At 48.8% G+C, this 24,390-nt stretch overlaps 1 protein-coding gene across 1 annotated transcript in view; it reads left to right on the forward strand.

Annotated features, from left to right (window-relative positions):
- Nucleotides 1–3,172: 3,172 nt before the first annotated feature.
- Nucleotides 3,173–24,390, forward strand: part of LOC115536126 (MAP7 domain-containing protein 1) — a 43,531-nt gene continuing 22,313 nt past the window's right edge. Inside the window, 2 exon segments of the mRNA XM_030347805.1 lie at nucleotides 3,173–3,520; nucleotides 23,694–23,915. Of these exon segments, the coding sequence (XP_030203665.1) occupies nucleotides 3,463–3,520; nucleotides 23,694–23,915 (280 nt within the window). The 5' untranslated portion in view covers nucleotides 3,173–3,462.

Below are 24,390 nucleotides of genomic sequence, written 5' to 3' on the forward strand. Positions count from 1 at the left end.
CTGTTGTCCCTGGCAACTGTTTTTGCCGTTCCCTGGCAACTGTTGCCGTTGTCACCGATATCCAGCCCCCCGGCAACAGCTGAGAGCTTGGAGGTGACACAGCCATGCCAACTGCCAGGGACGAGAGCCGGGGCACGGCCCGGTGACGGCGTATGTGAACAATGTGTGTGACTGGGGGGGAGAGCTGAACCCAAATCACAGATGGAATCATCTGCCATCACGGGGCAAGGCTTGGCCCAGGTCCAGGACATGCTCGCCCGTTTCGTACTATATGACCCATGGTAATCACAGTAAAAGGCCCATGCATGTGACTAGAGCAGCTGTCTGCAATGTTTAGTTTGTCATTAATGAACGACATGGTTGGTCGATTACATTGTATGATGATTTGCGATTCATAAGCGTAGTATAAAATCATGTAGCAGGCTACTTTATCCAGAGTAAGTTTCAGTGATTTTATGCATGTAATTATAAGCAGATGGCATTTAGGCCTCTTGCTCAAGGATGCCTCCAGGTAGCCTTAGGATAAGGGGTTCGAATCCAGAACCTTCTGAACCCTAAACCACTAGATCATCCTACCCCCCTATGACTAGCATGTCATTCACAAACTACTGGCACTGGTATTTCGTTAGTGCTCAACAGATCCGAGGAGACACGCTTCTGCCCACTAAAATGTAAACATCACTCCACCATAAACCAGGTCGTCTGTGGGTGGTTCAGGTGCTGTGGAGCCCGCCGTCCTCTGCCCTTCAGTGATCAGTGGTGGCTGGGTCTGTTCATTCAGTCCTACTCTGCAGTTCCTTGGAGCTCCATGCGGCAGCAACTGCCACAGCTCCACTCCCACACTGTGGCAGCTGAGGATATATAAAGAGTGTGACTGCTTAGACCAACCCTCTGCTAATGATGCACCCTGGAAAATCACAAGCCATTGTTTATTTGGGTCATTTACCGGGAGAGAGCAGGGAGTGAGAGAGTGTTTCGGCTCGTCGGCAGTTTGGATAAAATGGAAGTTCACATTTCAGAGGTGGATTTAATTGCGTTTGAGTCAATCCCTCAAAATGAAAGCCAAAACCCCCAAAAAGTAGGGAGGTTTTTGTTCGAGAATGTTGGAAGGTTTTACACAGAAGCACAGAAGAACAAGAAGCAGGCTAGCCTTGTTCCCACCAACCGTTGACGGGGGACTTTTGGGTGTAGTTGCACTGGGATTCTTGTGGTGTGGGGGTGTCGACAGCGGGGGGGGGGGGGGGGGGGGGGGTCTACAGATGCATACCTCTGTGGTTTAACGGAGGTGCCTTCTGAGCACTGAGATCAGACAGCGAGGGAAGACGAGTTGGGACAGTACCCCCCCAAAGCAGGTGGTGTTTAGGTAGCTCTTTGTCTTAAGATTAGAGGGATGCAGACTGGAGTCTGTGTGTGGTTTGACTGGGCTGCAGACGACCAAGAAGTATTCATTAGTCGTTATAGTCAACAGAAAATACAACAACCAGAACTGTAGCACGACAAAAATCACTTAAAGAGAGAAATGAAATTCAAAATAAGGGTCGCTCGTTCTTGGTAGGGTTAGACGTATAAGGGGATGTTTAACAGATTTGAGCTGAGGATCAGTAGTCGATAGAGAGGCTATCTCTGGGGTCCCTGCTACATGGGTGCAGTGGTTCATTGGTTCTGCCTTTTATTTGTAATGGATGCATTAAAGACTGACATTTAGATTCAAGATTCCAGATTTTCATTTGTCAACTGAAGGATACAGTGAAATGAAAATCGAAATGAAATGAGTGAATGAAAATTTCGATGATGGTATGAAATTCTCAGACTGGTAACATGATACACATAATAAAATAAGTACAATTATTCAAAATCTACAAACCTGCGTATTTTTCTTATGTACACCGTTAAATAATATGAATAACTATGGTTGAATGCTTAGCATGTGAACCAAAGCAGAGAAGGGCTGTCCTCTCATGTTCAAGACCTAAGTTCTGCAGAAAGCAAAGTCATATCGTTGGTAATATAAATAGATGGCCCGAGGAGAGGTAGGGGGGGGGGGGGAGAGAGGGAGGAGGGCGTGGGGGTGGGAGGGGTAGTCAGAGTCTAGGGTCATAGCCGGAGGGGGCAGATCAGTTTCTCCATGTGGCGTCATCATTGCTCTGATATCGTCATAACGACCACAATGAGTGTCTTTATCGATCAGAACGGGCCGCTCGTAGATAAGAGCGGTGAATGGGAGGGATTGTGGTGAATCAAAGTGTTGCGTAAACTCAGTAATACCGAGTTATCCTTATTATGAACGATTTCCACAGAAACCCAACAGTCATGCAGCACTTCTGTTGTGTAACTGCAGGGGTTGGAGCCAATGGTGACCTGTTTCCAAACACAGTGTTATCAAACTTAAGTTGTAAGTTGTTTAATTTGGTGGACAATATATATATATATATATATATATATATATATATATATATATATATATATATATATATATATATATATATATATAGGCCAATATATAATGATAATGGTCGATAATATACTGTTTTGGATTATTATTTATGCATATGGTTATCACCAACATGCAACCATATCATACCTTATAATTATCAAATATAATTGCCTATAATAGCAAATTAATACCGGGGGTCTTTCCTCTGTGACTATGGTTTAAGAGACTGTAGGCAATATCAAAGGCAATATAAAGAGTCACAAATTTTAAAATAAATAAATGAGGGGAACTGTCCATTCAAAGTTAATTGCATTTGTAATTACGCCGACGCGTATACATGTGTAACGACCGCAGGGCGAACTTTTACTGCCAACTACATAAGTAGCCCAGAGTTGAGGACCCTGACGGATTCTACCATTCACTATCACCATATTCTCCTATTACAAACAGTCTTTAGCACAATACATCACCATCCCCCCATAACAACCAAACCCAAACGAACACGCCTTTGACGCCAAACGTGCACACTTTAATCGGTATCTACTATAAACTTTCGTGGAGTTGCTGCGTTTTTCTCCAATTTTCCCCAAAAAGATGGCACGGTCCGGACGCAGCGAGGATGTCCCTCCCTGCCAGTGTTGCCAGATTGTGCCAGATATCCCGCCTAACCCTTGCTGCAGCGCCCGCAGCCAGATTGGGCGGAAACTCTGGCCCAATCTGGCAACATTCCTCCCTGCTCCCCGTCTGGATCCACTCTCCGTCTCCTCAGTCACTGGCCGGCTGCTCACAGGCCGTTTGACACCGTGTCCGCTGACCACCACGACACGTATCTCATCTGGCCTGCCTCCTTTTTGTTTTTTCCTAACCCCGGACTTCTATCTTTCTTATCTTTTACCTCATTTTCCCCCGGTCCCGGTCGGATCTCCAGAGGGCGTGTTGCTGCAGCGGGAGTTTCATCTCCTGTGCGTCGGCTCTGAGGAATGACAGCGAGGGAACGGGACTGAGACTAACTGCCCGAACACACAAACATGGATTATAAGGAGCTCGGGAATGATTTCGAGGAGAAACTGAAGCTGACAGAGAAATGTGAGTAGTGGGATGATGGAGGCTGAACGGGTCAGCGGTTGGAGGCTCTGGTGGTAGGAGGATGGTGTTGGTATCAGCCGATCTTAGCCCAGATGGGTCACATTAGACTGGGCTTGTGAATCCAACACATCCACTGCTGACGTGTCTTCCATAACATTGTGAAACGACACATCATATGTTCTGTAAATGACCCAATGTTACCCCGAGATGTAGGATGTTGATTGATATACGATCATACTGTATGCTATGTGGCATCTGGATTGGGCATCTTTGCGCCAGCTGTGTCCTCCTATAGGCTGACGAATGAAGCCTGACGTCCAACGAGAGAAACCGTCTGCTTGTTCGTTTTTTTTTGTATGTATTGGAAATATGACAACCGGTGTCCTCTGTCCATACCGCTGTCCTTCTAGTCCCTAGCCAGGGGTCTGAACAAGATATATCAGGGTCCCAGGGTGCTCTCCGTTACCGCGGTCCTCTCTGTCGTATGGGGGGAGAGCCAAGGTGTTAGTCAGTAGGCTGTGGCGAACACGGCATACACACATGAAATCTGAGATCTGCCGGGGTTTATTATAGCACACATCTAGGTCTCTGAGAAATATCCCAGCCAAACAACAACACGCAGAGAGAGAGAGAGAGAGAGAGAGAGAGAGAGAGAGAGAGAGAGAGAGAGAGAGAGAGAGAGAGAGAGAGAGAGAGAGAGAGGGGGAGAGAGATCTAAAGCTATGCATTAAGCCCCACCAACAGCCACCCGCTGTCCCTAAGTCCTGGGATGAATCCGGCCATGTTGGTAGGACCATTGGCGCGCAACGTGACAAACCCGATTTCTATTAAAAACATGTGTGCTTTATTGTCTCTTCTCGCGTGTTGTCGTCGTCAGAAGGTGACTTCTATAGCAGTCTCCCCCTGGTCTCTGCTCCTCTCGATGGGGGAGGAGGGGAGAGGACCACTGGAGGCTGCTTGCCGCAGCTCTTCATCAATGCAGAGCAGAACTACCGGTCTTCTCAACCGCGAATTCTCCTCCCTCCTCCCCACCCCCTCAATCCCCACGGCAGTGTGTGTGTGTGTGTCTGTGTGTGTGTGTGTGTGTGTGTGTTTGTGTTTGTGGACCTGTCCTTTTCTTGTGTTTTTGTTGGGTAGTGTGTGTGTGTGTGTGTGTGTGTGTGTGTGTGTGTGTGTGTGTGTGTGTGTGTGTGTTTGCGTGAGTGTGTATATGTGCGAAGGTGTGATAACAATTGTGTTGTTGTGCTGCTGCGGCACCTGATGAAATAATAATAGTCACCTTCGGCTCTTTGCCCCATAAAACCGAAAGTTGTGAAACCTGGACTGCAGTCATGCAGAAGAAATGCGTAGATGTTGACGGGGATCAGAGCAGATAGCAGTGGAGACATTGGTGCGGGTCTGTGTTTTGGTTCGCTGTTCCCTGTTACCGAAACAGGCCCGGCTCAGACGGCAGTGCCTGTGTCTGTGTGACGACTGCCCGGAAGGACAGACACCCAAAAAGGAGTTTGAGATCAACAGAAACATTCCTTCTCCTCCTCCTCTTGGACCGGCTCCAGTCTGTCGCTCTCTGCTGAAGAGCCACAGGGTTGGTTTGTTTTGTAGCGCCCCGCGGGCCTGTTTGTGTGTCAAAAGAGCAAAAGCGCCTAATCTCATATCAGACAGATTTATTCAGGTTGGGGCATGGCAGACACACTCCTTGTTTGTTCCCAGTGAGCTAAACCCTCCCAGTGCCTCTATTCCCCTCCTCCACTAACACCACCCCCCTACCCTCACCCACCGACCCATCTCTGCTGCTTTGATCCACCATTACACTCCTCATCCAGCTCCCTTTCTACTTGGCTTAGAGACCACAACGTACTACCACAACCCAGCACGCCTTAAAGTAGACTTCAAATTCGCCTTGAGTAGACATTTTACATTTTATTCCTCGGGGAGTGTGGGGTTTTAGTGCTTGAGGCTGGCAGCAGCGCACAGCATGGAAAATCAGACCGATAAACCACAGAGTGTAGTTTAGCGTAGTGTAGAGTAGTGTAGTGTAGTCTAGTCTAGTTAGTGTTGTGTAGTGTAGTGTAGTCCAGTCTAGTTAGTGTTGTAGAAATACATGAGGTACATGAGGTCCAAGTGAGGCACTGGGTCGGTGGTAGGGTCTTAGAGTCACAAGTTTGCAGTTTGGGCACGTGGCAGCGAGCCAGGCCTGGCCAAGACAAGACACGTTCAAAGCGTCTCTGTCTGCCCCTCACCACATCGGTGGTGGAGAACTGCGCGTTCAGATGTGGACAATCTGCTGGCTGTATGTGTGTGTGTGTGTGTGTGTGTGTGTGTGCGTGTGTGTGTGTGCGTGTGTGACGGCGAGCACGTTATGAAACCTGCCACGCACGTCGGGAGCCGACCCCCACCACAACCGAATACTGGAGGCCGCAGAATGTTCTGGAACAGCCGCTAGTGTTCCAGGACGTCCACGCTCTGTTTAGAGCGTTCCGGGAAGAACGTTATCAGGAACAACATGGACGAGTGGTGGGGGGATTGACTCCCAGATGTTCTCCATTCAAACCTCAATCTCCTCGGTGCAACCTGTAGGCAACCTTGAACCAAATGCCCCTGGCCCAAGCTGCTCCTTGTCTGACCAGACCTGGATCCGAATCACTGTAAATCGCTCTGGTTGAGAATGTCTTCTGGATGAGTTCTCAATAGTAGTAGCCCCATGTCTTCTTTCCACCACCAAGTGTTCTAGAACAATCCAGTCAAGTGGCTGGGGGGTAGGAGGGTCCACACTGGATTCCCCCTCACACGTTCAGACTTGTCGCCATGAGACTCCAGCATTAAACCTCCCTCTCTCTCTCTCTCTCTCTCTCTCTCTCTCTCTCTCTCTCTCTCCCTCTCTCTTGTTGCGTCTGCGGTGTCGTTAGTCACACAGGCTCTGTCTGCGTCTGCCCGTCCTGCAGTAAGAAGAGTCTACCTCGTCTCTCCCTGGCTCTGAGACCTCAATGGTCCACATATATACCGTGATGCTGATATTCTGTCACCATGGAAACCATGGTGTGGTCCTTGACGACTATGCCGCAGAACGTTATACAGAGTGTTCCTCGCTCTCTTGAAATTGTACTTTTTGATTATTGATATCAGGACAGGGGGGAGATAAGCGATGTGATTGGGTCATTCAGGGTTTGATTGGCGGTTGTGGGCGTAGCTTCTGTAGGTCAGAATCTTAAAGGGTTATGATTGGTCTTTTATAACAGACCAATTAAGAAAAAAATAAAGCTAAACTACAACCATTAGAAAAATATGAAATGTTCCATTCATCGTCATTGTTGTTATACAAGGTATTTTTTCAATTTATATGGACCAGGGTGATGAGATTCCACTGTGACCGGTTGGGTTTATATCCTCTATAGTCTTGTGATCTTTTGAACAACCAGAACCTAGCCAGTTTGACTCCCCTCGTTCAGAGACGAAGAACGCTCCTCCTGAGTTGTGTAATGACCTCATGATGAGGCCAGGGTTTGGCCTCAGAGAGTCCTCCTCTAACACAGCTCCATGGCTGAAATGAACACACAAGTGATCACAAGATATGACCAAACAGCTCCACTTGATAACAGATATAAGGTGGATTTCCGCTGATAAGCTTCAGTCGGGGACTTAATTCAATTAATTCTAACTTAAAATGTATACGTGTGAAACGGAGACCGTCTGTGCTCGTCGTCATGAGACATGCTTTACATTGTTGACGGCCCCTTAGCACTTGGTTGACGGTCCCTTAGCCCTTTAAACACAGGTGTGGGCGAGAGCAGCCCTGCTTAGCAGCTGGATGAGCAAACACATTCCGTCATAAACTGACGGGGCACCAAGGGGTTGGCCTGGTGTGTGTGTGTGTGTGTGTGTGTGTGTGTGTGTGTGTGTGTGTGTGTGTGTGTGTGTGTGTGTGTGTGTGTGTGTGTGTGTGTGTGTGTGTGTGTGTGTGTGTGTGTGTGTGTGTGTGTGTGTCTTATGACCTCATTCCATAGTGTGAGGTCATTATTATAGGGTCCGACAGTAGGACTAGGAGTGTCCTCTAGCAGAGAGTATACACGTAGACTCATACACATAGACACACACACACACACGCACACACATCAACATACTCCCATGGACAATGACAAAAACACCACACACATACTCCCACGCACACACATAGACGCACCGCACACACACACACACACACACACACACACACACACACACACACACACACACACACACACCTACTCCCACGCACACACACAAACACACCACACACTAACAAGCACACAAATAAACACCCACACACACAACACGCTCCACGTCAGCGACTGGCCGGGCTGATACAAGTAACATATGTGGCGCTGACCTCTCACACAGGAAGCAGAGGAAATGCTACTTCCTTTCCCAGAGAGGGAGGAGCCAAAGGGAGGAGGAGGAGGAGGAAGAGGAAGTCATGTTTCCTCTCGCCATCCTCATTTGGGAAAAGCTCAGGGAATTCATGAATGGGGCGCAGAGGATTATAATCCGGTTGGGGCTGTAATCCCAGAGAGCCTTGTGAGCTGGAGCTCAATGTGGGAACATCCTCGTCACCTCGTGTTCCCCAGACCGACCAGTCTGCAGCACAAAGGACTGGGGTGTAAAGCACCAAATGAACCAAAGGGAGTGGAATTAATAAAGAAACCCTAGGTTCATGGTACATCATAGCTAATGTTGTGGACGAGGAATTCAATTATGTGGACTTTTCCTTTTTCCTTTTCCTTCATTATTTAGAAAGAGAGTATCAACTTTGACTAGTTTAAATAGTCTTCAAAGGCTGGAATATTTTTCAAAGTAGGAGGCGGGCCGGTGTGAGGCCGCTCCAGTCTGTTTGACCTCTCTGCCTCACGCTCTGACCTTGAATCATGAGTTTAATGGCGGGAGATGAAGACATTCTTTCATGTCTTTAAGACCATCCTCCTGGTACTCCGTACTTTCTCTCTCCCTCTCGCTGTCTCTCTCCATTGCTCTTTCGCTATCTCTCTCTCTCTCTCCCCCTCCCTCCCTCCCTCCCTATCTCTCTCTCTCTCTCTCTCTCTCCCCCTCCCTCCCTCCCTCCCTATCTCTCTCTCTCTCTCTCTCTCGCTCTCTCTCTCTCTCCCTCCCTCTCCCTATATATCTCTCTCTCTCTCTCTCTCTCTCTCTCTCTCTCTCTCTCTCTCTCTCTCCATCTTGCTCCCTCTCTCACTCTTTCTTCTTCTGCAACCTTGCTGCTTTAATCTCCCCGGGGGGCCCAGGTTGTGTTTCATGTAACTGCAGAGGATGAATCCCATTTAAATCCCATCAGGAAGGCCTCAGCCCAGCAGGCCTTCTCAGACAATGAACCTCCTGTGTGCTTTATTAGACCTTAGCAAAAACAATATCTATAGAGTGGAAGTGGTGCAGTGTGCACTTAATAAAGACACTAGTGAATCAGGCAATGGAGTTATTGTCTTTATGCCGCATAGTGCATTCGCATTCTAAAGATCATCATGATTATCATGATGGGATCACAGGTCTAGGAAACAGAAAGGAAAACAATATCAGGTTTAATTTGTCAAATATCAACAAAATAAATTAGTTATTTCCATGAATCATCAGTTAGTTCAACACCGTGACCTCAGTTTGACTAGGCAGTGTGCTAGTTGGAATCCATGGTTGTATATTGTCGTATAATACCGTGCCCATGATCACAACATGTGTGTCCTTATTGTCCGAGGCTAATAGCCTGAGCTTCTTAGCTTGTTATTAGCTTAGCTTGTTCATGGACTGTTTGTTGTGGTTCTGATGCGGTCCAGCGGACGTGTCCGGAGCTATAAATAAAGTTTTCTTGAATCTTGAATCTTGAATCTTGAATGGGCTGGGTGTCTTCTGTTTACTGGTTGTTTTGACCTTCGTGGAATCGCTGGCAGATGTAGGCTTCCTTCCTCCACTTTGAAGAGATCCGCGTTTGTTTGTTTGTTTGTGTGTGTGCACATGTGTGTGTCTGTGTCACTGTGAGTGTGTGTGCTTTAAACCTTCTTTTATTTTTTATCACCACACACACACACACACACACACACACACACACAGACGCACACACAGACGCACACACAGACAAAACCACCCTTCAACACACACACACACATACCGTCACACAGACCCACACTCACACCAACAGCCACACACACACACACACACACACACACACACACACACACACACACACACTGTTCAACACACACACACACACACACACACACACACACATACCGTCACACAGACCCACACTCACACAAACAGCCACACACACACACACACACACACACACACACACACACACACACTGTTCAACACACACACACACACACACACACTGTTCAACACACACACACACACACACACACACACACACACACACACACACACACATACACACACACACACACACACACACACACACACATACACACACACACACACACACACACACACACACACACACACACACACACACACACACACACACAGCACCTTAGTCACAGGACCAGATGTTCTAATATTAGAGGGCAGATGGGGGCGTGTGCGGCGACTGGGCGTCAGCCAGTCCCAGCCGGCTCTCGGGCTGCGATAAGCAGACGGCGAGACCTCCAGTATATCTCTGGATCTCCAACCTGTCCTACAAGACCCCATTGTTACAGGAACGATCCCGATCCCATCAATATTCAGAAACACACACACACACACACACGCGCACACGCACACGCACACGCACACTAGGGCTGAACGATCTATCGTTTTCGACCGAAAATCGCGATCTCAAGCATTACGATTTTGGGATCGTCAAAGCTGCGTTTATTTTTAATTTTATTTTATTTTTTTATATTTTACAAAAGTGCAATTATTTTGATGCTGATGAGCCATTGAAGCAAGTTTACTTAAGAAAGAGGGCTCCCTTTTTATTTGACTTTTTTTGGTTGTTGTTTCTTAGGTACTTGAATAAACAGTCTTGCATTTGAAATCTGTTGCCAGCAGTTTTCATTATTGCATTTCCTTAATGGAATTCATTGGTTATATTAATTTATACTGAAACTTGATTTAAAGAAAATAAATCGTGTTTGAAATCGAAACCGCAATCTCTACCAGAAAAATCGCAATTTCAATTTTTTCTTAAAATCGTTCAGCCCTAACGCACACGCACACATACACACACACAGAGACAAACGAATACACACACATACACACACACACACACACACACACACACACACACGCACACGCACACGCACACACACAGAGACAAACGAATACACACACACACACACACACACACACACACACACACACACACACACACACACACACACACACACACACACACACACACACACACACACACACACACGGTTATATAATTGTGCTTGTATACAATAATACAGTTTCTACTCTATTTCCTAGCATGCAGCCGATCCTTTTATCCAAAGCCCCTCACAGTGATTTCAGACGTCGCTGAGGAGCAGTCAGGGGTCCGGGGCCTATTCAGGTCTGCATGTCAGGCTTCGGAAATCGGGACTGGAGCCCAGTATCCTTCGGGCTGGGAGTGGAAAAACCCGATGTCACCACAAGGCCATCCTGCCCCCTTTCTCTCCGTTTCCCAGTTTGTCTTCATTCGGTAAACCCCCCTCCACCCCTCCATCAGCAGCTGTTCGACCAGTCCAATGATTAGTTCTGCATCGGCACGATGACGTCGTCTGGATCGCCTGACCAGGGTTTGCGTGTCGCTACTGTCGCTGCTTTCTCGTCGCTGAGTCTACGGTGCCGGATGAACGCCAGAACTTTACCGTCTAGTGGCCGCGCGTGTTTGTGTGCGACAGCTGACTTCGAAACAGCGAAATCACATTCCATGGTTCATGAGCAGAACGCTGAACCATGAGGGCTGAACCACCGGCGCTGATTTTGGGGGGGGGGGGGGGGGGGGGGGGGGGGGGGGGTGAAACACAGGCTTAGTGGGTACGGAAGATAAGGCGGAGGGAAAAGATGAGTTTACACATTTAACCGGGGAAGATAACTTTATTAATAACAACTTTAATAATCCCACAGAGGGGAAATTCCTTTGTTGCAACAGCCCAGCAGAGGTGGAAAACACAGGATAAGATCGGTAAAAAAACTAAGTACAGATGAAAGCAAAAATAGACACTAAAGTAAATGCTAAAGTAAAGACATACAGAAGTGAGGACATGGTCTCATATACCACCTATTGTCACCACAATAGAGGACATTAATTCCTTGTTCCAACCAGGGCAGAATACTAGAGTCATACGTGTAACACCCAGTACATTTTCCAACCCCTATCCTCTGCTCTCACAAACCAAACCTTCTTTGAGGTTCGGGACGTCCATTGTTTCTTTCGACACAAGTATTCAGAGGTCAGGGGTGAGTGTGATGTCACTTCCTGTGTATGTGTGTTCCTGGAAGTCATTCGTCGGAGCCTCATGAGGGCTGGGTGGAGAACAGTTTTCTCTTTCAGTGAGAGATGTGTTTTGAGATGTCTTAGTGGATCAGGGCTGAGTCATATGCTGTCTGGATGACCGCGGTCCTCTTCAACGCGGTGGTCTGTATCCCCGAGGTCTGCCCCGGTTAGTCCGTGACACGAACTCTAGTCAAACTCGTCCCAGTAGAACGTTAGCTTCATTACATCACAACCGCAGTCATTGCAACCTTGGCTGAAAGCAACACGGGTTCTTTATTAAATGACATAATAACTACCTTAATTGACAAATAGATAGGAAAGAAACGCAAACATGTTCGTATCTATTGGTCAAATAAGGTCGTTCTATTTCATTTAACAAGCCCATTTGTCAAGGTCTATTCATGCAGCCTTAACAAATGGGATTCAACCTCTGAAACTAATCCCTTTTATAGCATGGGATGTGACCTTCAGTCGCCTCAGGACACAGAACATAGAGCCGTACCACGGTGAGAGAGAACTGGGCCCTGGGTTTTTCTTTTGGATTCAGAGTTCTTGAGTACTTAAACGTGGGGACCTTGGTTTGCAGTTTGATGGAGGGCTGAACAAAGAACTCGGACTTGATGTGGCTCAGGAGTCTGCGAGGCGAGGGGATGAAGTTTGCTGGAAACAACGGCCAAGTTGATCGGGCCAGGGTCTTTGTGTTCAGCTTTTTAGTGTTTTTTGTTTGGATTTCGACTGGAGCTGGCTCAACTTGAAGCGGCTCCAAGATGACGTGGAGCCCCAGGAAACCCTGAACACACCGGCGGTGGTCCCCCACTTCAGGGTAGAGAGGGAGTAAGAGCGATGACGGTGCTCTCTCTCTCTCTCTCTCTCTCTCTCTCTCTCTCTCCCTCTCCCTCTCCCTCTCTCTCTCTCTCTCTCTCTCTCTCTCTCTCTCTCTCTCTCTCTCTCTCTCTCTCTCTCTCTCTCTCTCTCTCTCTCTGACGGTCGTGCCCTACTTCTCGAGTCCAAAACAAGAGTGCGGCCGACAGCTGCTCCCGGTGCAGTCTGACGACGGGCGCTCTGAGAACCCCGGGTTCACCAGGGGCGGCACGACGTCCTTCCAACAACGCCGACGACGCCGGGGAACGCACCGACACGGACCCCTCTTAACGTATACATTTACATTTAGGGGATTGACGCTTTTATCCAAAGCGACTTCCAACCATTCATTCACACATTCACACGCCGACGGCGGAATCAAACACTCAAAACCCTCGAAACTCAGCAAGAAGGAGCCGGGGCTCGAACTAGCAACCTTCCGGTTACAAGTCGACCGAGTATATTTTCGTTGGCTTTTTGTGTGCGGTTAGATGGGCAGGAAGTGGTAACAATTTGTCAAGAGAGTGAGTTGGAGAAGCGAGGGACAGACCTGTTGGGACGCACACCCACGTTTTTAGCGACACCCAGCGAAGTTTCAGCTTCATGTACAAGGAGCAATGTAGGGGGTAGGGACGTGTTGCTCTTGGATGCCTATCGGTAGACATCGGACAGTGGGGTTTCAAACCAAGAACCTGTCCGATGGGACACTCCGACACCACTCTCCCGCACCGAGCCGCTACTCCATCTCTTGCTCTATCCAAAAATCACTCCGACCGCAGCGTAACGCAATTGTTTGTAATCGTAATTGCGTTGCATCTATTGAGCCGTGATACTGTGGAGTCTTGATCAAATCAAGGGGAGCCTCGAGGCCCAAGGCTTCCCCCTTCCAGAGTGGAGCTGCGGCCTCAGTCCTCCGGTGAGGGGGAGGCCTGAGTCTGTGGTCTGTGGCCAGCAGGCTCTGGGCCTCTCCCCAGCAGAAAGCTGTTTATCGGCGCTGCTCCGCTCTTTCCCATTCCTTCTCTTAAAGCGACAGGCACCGGTTCTGACTCGCCGTGTGCGGCGTATTGTTCTGTTGAGATGTCGTGCTGCAAAACCCCCGGTGCTCATTCGTCTGCGTTTTATGAGCCTTTTCCTATTTTCTGCCTTCGCAGGAGGAATTCTCCCCTTGTTTTGACAACCCCTAAGAGTCATTGTTAACGCTGCTATTGTGTCCTTTTCTCCCGGCCACTCCTAGCCATCCTACCGGCCCTCTATCCCTCCCTTCCTCCTCAAGATCTCTCCAGCCTTCCTACCAGGAGTTCAAGAGCCTTTCCTTGCCCGGTTGTAAGGGGGCTTTAAGGGGTTTGGATGAGGGGGTGCTGCAGGGGACTAGTTCCAGGCTAAACGTGGTCCTGTGGAGCCCTTTGAGGCTGTTTATGGGGAGGGATGCTCTACCAGCCCAGCAGACCTGGCCCGGCGGGAGAGGCCTGTGTGAGGCGATGGGATAAGGGTTCACTGGATCAACAGCTGAGAAACCGGGCCTGAGTCTGTGTGTTGTTGGTGCGAGCGATTCAAGGAGTGTCTTTGTGGAGATGGTGGGGCGGGGGGGGGGAGACAGAGAGTGAGAGAGAGACAGAGAGAGGGAGGGAGAGAGGGAGAGAGAGGGATGAGGTCATCCCATTGGAATTTATAGTGCTACTTTGTTCTCGGTGTCCGGCCTAGTTTGTCCTCGGCGTTCGCATGTGTGAGTCTAGTGTGTGTGTGTGTGTGTGTGTGTGTGTGTGTGTGTGTGTGTGTGTGTGTGTGTGTGTGTGTGTGTGTGTGTGTGTGTGTGTGTGTGTGTGTGTGTGTGTGACTCTAATGTGTGTGTGAGTCTAGTGTGTGTGACTCTAATGTGTGTGTGAGTCTAGTGTGTGTGTGTGTGTCTATTGTGTATGTGTGTGTGTGTGTCTCTAGCGTGTGTGATTCTAGTGTGTGTGAGTCTAGTGTGTGTGTCTAGTGTGTGACTAGTGTGTGTGCGACTCTGGTGTGTGCGTGTGTCTCTGGGGTGACTGACTAGTGTATGTGTGTCTCTAGTGTGTGTGACTGTAGTGTTTGTGCGTCGGATGTGTGGGCGTCAAGTGTGTGTGACTCTAGTGTGTGTTTGAGTCAAGCGTGCGGTTGTTCTAGTGTGTGTTGTCTCTCGGTTCTTGACACAGGGCCCTACTTCCTGAGGAAGTCCATCTTCGGGCGCAAGACGGCTCTTCTCAGGCGGTGGCGTCACCCTCTCTGAGCTCATGGCTCCAGGTTCTCGTCTCCATGGCGACGGAGCAGTCACAACAACAACCTCTCCGGGTTTATTTTTTCTTCCTGTCTAGTTTCTCTCCCCTTAACTGCAGCGGACGCGTAAAAAGCGTGCCCTAACCTCTTATTTGTTCACCGACTCCTTTCAGACCAAGCCTTTGTGTGTGTGTGTGTGTGTGTGTGTGTGTGTGTGTGTGTGTGTGTGTGTGTGTGTGCGTATCTTTGTGTATGTGTGTGTGTGTTTCTGTGTGTGTTTCTGTGTATCTGTATGTATGTGTGTTTAGGTGTGTGTGTGTGTGTGTGTGTGTGTGTGTGTGTGTGTGTGTGTGTGTGTGTGTGTGTGTGTGTGTGTGTGTGTGTGTGTATGCATATGCATGGTTGTGTATCTGTGTACTGTGTATGCGTGTGAGTGTACGTGTGCGTCTGTGTGTGTGTGTCTGTGTGTGTGCGTGCAAACATGTGTGTACATTGAATAGAGTCTAGGGGGAGGGGCTGAATTATTAATGACCCATTTAATAATTAATGGGGGGCTCTGTCTTTTCCATACATGTGTGACTGGGTAACCCAGTTATGAAGAACTGTAGTAACCTGTCGGGCACACATCATTTCCCAGAGAGCGGCAGACTCACTGTTATTCCTGGCATTATGAGGACTCAGAAGCCCGTGATATCGAGCTATCACATCATCAGATGCCAATAACGTCGTGTTGTGTTTTGCTCCATGGCCTTTGTACCCGTTCTGCTTTTTCACAGTATTGTATCGCCAGGAAATGACGAATGGGGAATGAGTTGTCAAATGGGGATGAAGGGATGAGTCAGTTTACGTTTTCCACACAGAGTATCTTTTATTTTCAGTTAGTCAGTTGTGTGCGTTTGGGCTAGACGGAAGATTGAAAAGATGCTCTTTACTTGTTCTATTACATTGCGATATCGGTTTAAATTCGATTAATCCCGCTAAGACCTAGTAGCGACTTGTGCCCTGGTGCTAGCATCGCTGTTGTAGAGCGCTAGTGTAAAGGCCCCGGTATACAATAGCTTCCCCCTTAGCACTCTGGCTAGCCTTCCTTCCTGAAGAGCGCCAGCGGAATCGTACTGTAGGGACCCCTTAGCGTTAGCATTAGCATATCTCCCCTTAGAGCGGCGGTGGGTCCTGACAGTGATCAACGTGCCGTCTCTCACCTCCAGACCCAGCAGGTACCTTCTGCTGGTGTCGTCTTCGGCGGTGTCGTGGTGAGGGTTCAGGGTTCATCGGTTGCTTTCCTGCTCTTCGTGTTTCACTTCAAAGCTTACATGAGGCCAGGTGGTCTCGCCCGGCCTCCATTTTGTGGCGTTTTCGAGCATTCCACAGCGAGCAGACTTTATGTTGCATACACCAAAAGAAGGTATTGGACCCTTTGTTGGGCCAGGTGTGTTGAGGAGGACTTCAGATCCAGGATCGGTTTTCAAACGGCCACCGGGTCAAGACTACAGCGTAAAGAGTTGATGACATCTTAAAGAGAGTGTGTGACATAAAGCCACTTATAAACACCTAAAGTCATTCACCAACGTTTACCAAAGTCGTTATATTATTATAGGCTATTATTATCATTCAAATGACGGGGATTATTATAATTACAACGATCGGCACCATGATCATCATTATTACGGACATTACCGGCACTTTTATAATCATCATTAGCATTATAAGCAGTGTTATTCTTATTTACATATATTATAAAACGGCAGAATAATAAAAAGCGAGTAGTGAAACACTGCAGGGCAGGCTGACTAGAGCCACCCCAGCCCCTCATCATGGACCCCCATCACGCCTGGGGGGGTCACCGAGGGGCCAGAGGAAGCCTACCCCAGAGAGAGGCTCCGTCTCGGGGCTGCAGCTGCACGGACAGACGCCCTCCCTGGGACCCGAGCCGTGTTGTTGTAGTAGGGAGGAGGGCCGGCGTTCCTGTTGTCCGCTCCACAGGGGGGCGGGAATGTCCTCCTTCCTCTGCCTCTCCCGGGGGCGGGAATGTCCTCTTTCCTCTAAACAGGGGGCGGGGCTAGGTAGGGTGTTTTCTCCTGCCAAGAGGAAGCTCATGCGGGAAGAATGGACTTCCGACTTGACTCCACAGGTGTGGATATCCAAACCGCCGACCCCACCCCAAATCCCAAATGCATTTATTAATAAAAAAACAGGAAGTGAATTAGGGCAAAACAAGGGTCACTCCTGCTATAAAAAGAGACTCAGCTGGAAGTGTGTGACTGTTGCTCATTCTTTCCTTTTTACTATTACTAGACCTTATAATAGGCGCTTGCATCCAAAGCGACTGAACTCAGATACTTGTCGTTTAAGAGCAGGTGGAGGTTCGGGCGTCTAACTCAAAAACTACTACGGTTAAGCTGTGGACAGTCGGGGATCGAAACCAGTGCCTTTCTTGGAGTCAAACACCCAAATCACTACTCTATCCGTTCTCCTCAGCCACTGTGAGAATCCAAATAAGCTGCCAGATTTCACAGGCTCTAAAACAATTATGATTTGAATTATACAGAACCGAACACATCTTACCGAGACCCAAAACTCTCTCGTCAGGTCTCCACTGCAAAACTGAGCTGTGTAGTAATATAGTTCTGTGAAAAGCTCCCTGTCTGTCATGTTATATTACGTTAGCTGAGAGTGATGTTGGTTGGGTGGTGTCCGATCAACAGAGATTTCTAACAACGATTTAACCTCTCCAATCGCTAGCCCTTTACCCTAACAGCAGTGTTCCTGCGTACGGTCGACCAGGAGGTAAAAACGAGCGACAGTCCTCCTCCTCCTCCTCCTCCTCCTCCTCCTACGCGGTATGCTCTTTAGTCTGTGTGTCAACACGCCACACGTCCCTCGAGTCGACTCCGTCTTCTCTCGTATGCCGGATGGGCCCTGTGGCTTACAGGGCCCACATGCATAGATAAAAGAACAGACACACACACGCACACAGCCACACACGCGAGGAACACACACATGCCTGAGATTCCAGAGGTTGGCCTGACCCACATCTTTACAATCTACCACAGATGACACAGACTGCTGCGCACACCTACACACATTCATATGGACAACCGCAGAGAGGGGTAGACAGACGGACAGATGGACAGATAGATAGATAGATAGATAGATAGATAGATAGATAGATAGATAGATAGATAGATAGATAGATAGATAGATAGATAGATAGAAGATAGACAGATAAGAGACAATGGATGGATGGATCGATAGATAGTACTTCAAATATGTTATATATGTATAGGTAAATGTGTTGTGGGAGCAATTCACATTAACTACAAAAGCATACAAAATGAGGGATGTAGGTATAAAGACAGAAAAAATGGAACTAGGATCAGCTATACTGAACAAAAATAGAATGGGAATATATTTAGAATTTCAAGACAGGATTTTGCAATTTGTGTGCAAATTAAATATTAAATGCACACTGTGCATTGCCCCTCAGTGGAGGAATCTCGAGAGCATGCGCTTGCCTGTGCATAGTCACACAATTGCACATACGCACGGCATTCATTGCTTGTGCAACAAGGATCCCACTCTTTCACCGACTTGCACAGACAGACAGACAGACAGACAGACAGACAGACACACACACACACACCCACAGACAGACATATTTAACACCTCATGATGTTCTTTATGGCTCAGCTCACCTCATTACGAACAAAAAACCAAACGCAAGATCACCACCATGATGGAACCAATCTCAATTGGATCCACGACCTTCGACCCTGCAGGGGTCGCTTGTTAGCTCTACCTACCTGAAGCGGGGGTTAAGGGTCCGCAGGAATGAGGGTGATAGTTCTCGGTAGAACCGTGTAGAAGATCTACCGGCTGCTTCGGTAACGGAAACACGTGATGAACAAGGTAGAAACGGCCGCGCTATGCAAGAAATGATGATCAGATGTACTTTATTAATCCCTGACAGGAAATGTAGGTCACGTATGCACTGGCTCTGAGCTCATCGACCATATTACAGATTCTCATTTCATTTCTTATAAACCACATTGTCTTTGGTAGCACAGTCAACGACCAAACTCCTCGCTTCCCGTACACAAACCCTAACCGTTAATCATCCCTAGACGCAGGGGAGTAAACACGAACAGTAAATCGGCTCTTGACTGGGTGAGTGACTCAATAAGGGGCGGGGCCAGTCGGACTCTGCCTTCCAGCAAAGAGCACGAGGTGGTGAGACTTGGCTCGCCCCCGTCAAGTCGATGAACCCCCCCCCCCCCCCCCGGGTCCGTCCTGCCTGGACGGCTGCCCCTGGCGTGCCTGTCCCGAGGTGCCTCAGTGAGGACCCCCCTGTCCCATGTATGGCTGAGCGCCTCCCTGCTCCACAGCTCTATTTATAACCCCTGTGGCCGCTCCGAAACCGGAGACGTAGCAGTAGCTGGCTACAGGGGTGGTGTGTCGTGGTGGAGGGGACTGGTGGGGCTGAGACGTGGGGGTGGGGTTGATGGTGGTTGTGGTGGTGGTGCTTTGACACAGAGGGGGGTTTTTGGTTGTTGGAGGTGAAGATGGGAAGACGGTAGTGGTCATGGTGACGACGTTTACGTTCCGGGGGTTTCGCCGACGCTTTTACCGTTCATTCACACATCCACACGCCGACGGCGGAGTCAACCGCGCAGGGCGACAGGCCACCTCGTCGGGGGCGGTCAGGGTGAGAGGTGGTCTCGCTCAGGGACACCATCGACACCCCGCTTGGGGGAGGAGCCGGGGGATCGAACTAGCAACCTTCCGGTTACCAGCCCACCCGCTCTACCTCCGGAGCCACATGCCGCCCCTGATGAGAGGGTAGTGTCGTGACGGGGGGAGGTGCAGGGAGGCTGGTGGTGGCACAGCTGACGGGGAGATAGTGACGGCGGTGATAGGGGGGTAAGCTAGGGGATGGAGTGGTGGTGGTGGTAGTGGTGGTGATGGGATGGCGGTGGTGGTGATGGTGGAGGAGGAGGAGGCTGCGATGGGGGCGTGGTGGGAATGAGGGTAGTGGGGGTGACCGTGGGGGCGAGGGGGTACCACGTGACGGTGAATCTGTGTCCCTGTGTTAATTGGAGCTAGTCCCATGGGGGAGGGGGGTCTGTAGGCCCGGCTTTGCACCTGCTGGGAAGCCTTTGAATTGTGACCGCGCGAGCCCCTCTTCTGCGGGGCGAGGGTGGGGGTGGGGGCGGTGGTGGCGGGGGTGGGGGGGCGGAGAGGCACCAGCGACATCCCTTTGTATCTCTGCTGGCTTCCCCGTCCATTATGCTAATCGTTGTGGATGTGGGGTACCACTAGAGGACATGGGGGTATGTGGGGGTTGGATATGGACGGCTGAACCGGGAATACTGGTGACAAATTGTTGATGTCATAAAGCCATAATGCGGCACATACAACATAAACATACCACAACGAATAGTTTGTAATAGACCATTATAATTCTTGTACAGTGAGCTACAGGCAGACAGGCAGACAGACAGACAGGCAGACAGACAGACAGACAGACAGACAGACAGACAGACAGACAGACCTTTCTCGACAGACCATGACCTGACAATGACTAATGTATTAGTCATTGTGGCCCATTTTACCTAAATATATGTTGATATTCTGTGTGTCCAAACTCTACATTTACAGCACTGACATTAATTTTAATTTCTTAAATTGTGTTGCCTATGTATCTACTATTTCTTAGTTCTATTTACTTTTCAGTTTCTTTCTCTTTCTCTCCTTCTGTCTGTATTTCTTTGGTCCCTCCTTCCTTCCTGCTGCTCTAGTGTCCTGGCGTTAGAGGCCTATGCTAGCCTCCACACCCGGGCGCTACATACCCAACACGCCGCTCACTGCTTAATTGCATCGCACCGCAACACGGGACCAAACCCACGGGGGAGAGGGAAATAGCTAAATGACCCCGAGGTGTCTTATTCACCTCAGGGAAATCTGGCAGCAATCTTGGTTCTTGACCCTAGCTGGGTGAGGGGAAATGAATGGGGGATCCCGCACCTAGCTAGCATTTAGAACCAAGATGGCCGCCAGGTGAATAATACCGCGTTTGAAACAACTGAAGTTTCAACTGTGAGATTTCCGACTTCCCTTCATTAAGGGGGGGTATCGTGGGTCATTGCTCAATACTTGATTCTGACTCAAGCACGATATAAAAGAAGATAGAAACATGTATTTCTAAGTGTGGTCTGCGTTTAACCTCCTATAGCGCCTAAGGAGCCCAGAACTCGCCATTCGCAGAGCAGAGCAGCTCACCAAAGCCCTGTGCTGTTTTTCTTTCCTACTCGTTACTGTCCAGATTAGACGTCCTTTGCCTCCACTGTATACAGACCAGGTCTTTTATTATCGCGTGTGGCCAACTGACTCATGGAAAGTTTCCCCAATCAACTCCCAGAGAAGACAATCTGGCGTCCCATTCAGCGGCTCACAAATCTCATGTCATTGATCCTGTTGGTATTATTCTGCGTACAGAACAGAATCTTGATTATGTTAGTAGTATTAGCGATAGCGCTAAATCTGATTGGATCCCATTATACTGTAAGTCTATGGGGCTTTGTTGTCGTGGCGAGCCAAACAATGTGATAATTATGGGGGGGAGGGCGTTTCGGAGAGTAGCCCGGCGATAATCTGTGATTGATGTGGTTTGGTGGGCTTATGACCCTCAGTCTGGCTCCCTCATTGGCAGAGGGAGAGGAAGACGGTTGCCTTGACCTTGTGGGCAACAAGTGTCGGGCACCAACCTGCATTTAGCCCATTACTCCTCCCTCCACCCCCTCTGACCACTCACTCCACCATCGTATAAGCACTACCTACCTGAAAAGGTCATGACGTCAAATGTTGTGTCCCTGATCTCCCTTCAATATCCCCTCTTCCTTTCTTTCATTCATCTATAACTCTCTCCCTGTCATTAGCGATTTAAGCTAGCTGCACGATAAGCGGTGCTCTGTCATTTTCTGCCCTCCACTCCCATGGGCTCCTCTTAGCTAGCTCTCTTCCATTGGTCTGTTGTGGAGCGCTGCTGCTGTCGCTAGCTGTAGCTTTAGCCTCCCGCTCTGCTCTCCCTGCCTGGCTTGGCTAGTGTTTCATCAGAGCAATCTTAAAGACAATCTAAGGAAGCTAAGGGGTTAGGGGCTGGGCTCCATGACTGTAGCCTAGCATTGCTCATCATGACAGGGTATAGGCTTCAAGTTAGTTTTTCTGAAGAAGGAGGAAGGTTAATGTGGCTGTCCTGAACCACATCCTAAAACCAGCCTTCCCCATGTGTTGGTTGGTTCTGTTGTTGAGCTGCCCTTATCTGTTGTGTTGTGTGACTGCCAGCCGATTTGATCGTCAGCGATTATGGATTGCTGGTGGGTTTGTCTTCTCGAGAGCTTGAGTAGGTGTGAACGAGTGCTGTGAGTAAATGAGATGAGTAATGAGGACCTCCTTAAGTGTTTCCCTAATGAAGTCGATGAGGGCTGTCACCTCCGAGCAAAAGGTTGCAGCGTGATGAACACACAAGCTGTTCGTTTTGATTTGAATCGTTTATCGCCTTGACAAATGTAAAGGGTGTCGACCGCTTTACCAGGGATGAGGCCAAGCAGATCTAGTGACTTGCTTACAGAGCAAACAGTGGTTAGGGTGTTTAACTCCCATCTGAAAGGCACTGGGTTCGATCCCATATGTCCTCAGTCTACCTGTAGACATCCTAGAGAAAGATGATAACCCCCACCTGCTCCTTAATGACAAATTTACCCTGAATTCACTGAATCTAATCAATTCACATAATTCACAGTAATCACTGTAGTCACTGTATTCACTGTAATCACTGTTATCACTGGAGTCACTGTATTCACTGTAATCACTGTTATCACTGTAGTCACTGTAGTCACTGTCAATACTGTAATCACTGTTATCACTGTAGTCACTGTCAATACTGTAGTCACTGTAGTGACTGTAATCACTGTAGTCACTGTAGTCACTGTAGTCACTGTAATCACTGTAGTCACTATAGTCACTGTAATCACTGTAGACACTGTAGTCACTGTAGTCACTGTAATCACTGTAGTCACTGTAGTCACTTTAATCACTGTAGTCACTGTAGTCACTGTAATCACTGTAGTCACTGTAGTCCCTGTAATCACTGTAGTCACTGTAGTCACTGTAGTCACTGTAGTCACTCACTATAGTCACTGTAATCACTCACTATAGTCACTGTAGTCACTGTAATCACTGTAGTGACTGTAGTGACTGTAGTCACTGTAATCACTGTAGTCACTGTAGTCACTGTAATCACTGTAGTCACTGTGATCACTGTAGTCACTGTAGTCACTGTGATCACTGTAGTCAGTGTAGTGACTGTAGTCACTGTAATCACTGTAGTCACTGTAGTCACCTTGATCACTGTAGTCACTGTAGTGACTGTAGTCACTGTGATCACTGTAGTCACTGTAGTCACTGTAATCACTCACTCTAGTCACTGTAGTCACTGTGATCACTGTAGTCACTGTAGTCACTGTAGTCACTGTTAACGGCCAAACAGCCTGCTCAATACCTTAGCGCTACCCTAACTCTTATTAACATCCTCCCATCTTCGTCTTCCCCCTCCAGCGCTCCCCTTGGCGCCGGAATGCCACCCCAACATCCTGGACGAGCAGCAGGCCCCGGGAAAGGACCCCGACCCGGACCTGCTGAGCCCGGCCGACTCGGCCGTCACGGACCTCTCCCCTAACTCTGAGTCCTGCCCCAAGACGGACCCCTCCTCCCTGGGCCCCTCCTCCCGGACCGAGGGGCCCCCGACCACGCCCAACGCCAGCCCACAGCCCAAGAAAGGTAGGCCGGTGTGCCGGGCCCCCCGGCGGGTAAACTGGGAGCTGTGTGGTGGCTGATCGGCATGGCAGTCAGAGGGTTAGGTACCTTGTCAAGGACACCTCGACATTCAGCTAGGAGAAGCCGGGGATCGAACCAGTGTCGCGAGAGGAGACGCCAGACCGATATGTAACGATGATGATGATGGCACAGTGATGTATGGGCTCTCCATGCATACTAACACACCATTGATTTCCAGGTAGCCTTCAGTATAGAATGATGAATTATGGTTGAATAAGAAATAGGTCTAATATTAGAGGGAACACTATGATATACATTTATGGTAGCTTATAGGCATCTGTTCAACAGCTGGCCGTCGCTCTCCATCAGCACTTCATTTGCTCCCCCATCTCAGTTTCCATGGAAACAATTCCAAAATCAGATGTAAGGAACCAAGCCAAATGGGCGATAAAAAGACAGATTACAGCAATAACCCCCT

Source organism: Gadus morhua, chromosome 22, assembly GCF_902167405.1.
Source record: "Gadus morhua chromosome 22, gadMor3.0, whole genome shotgun sequence".
Taxonomy (NCBI): domain Eukaryota; kingdom Metazoa; phylum Chordata; class Actinopteri; order Gadiformes; family Gadidae; genus Gadus; species Gadus morhua.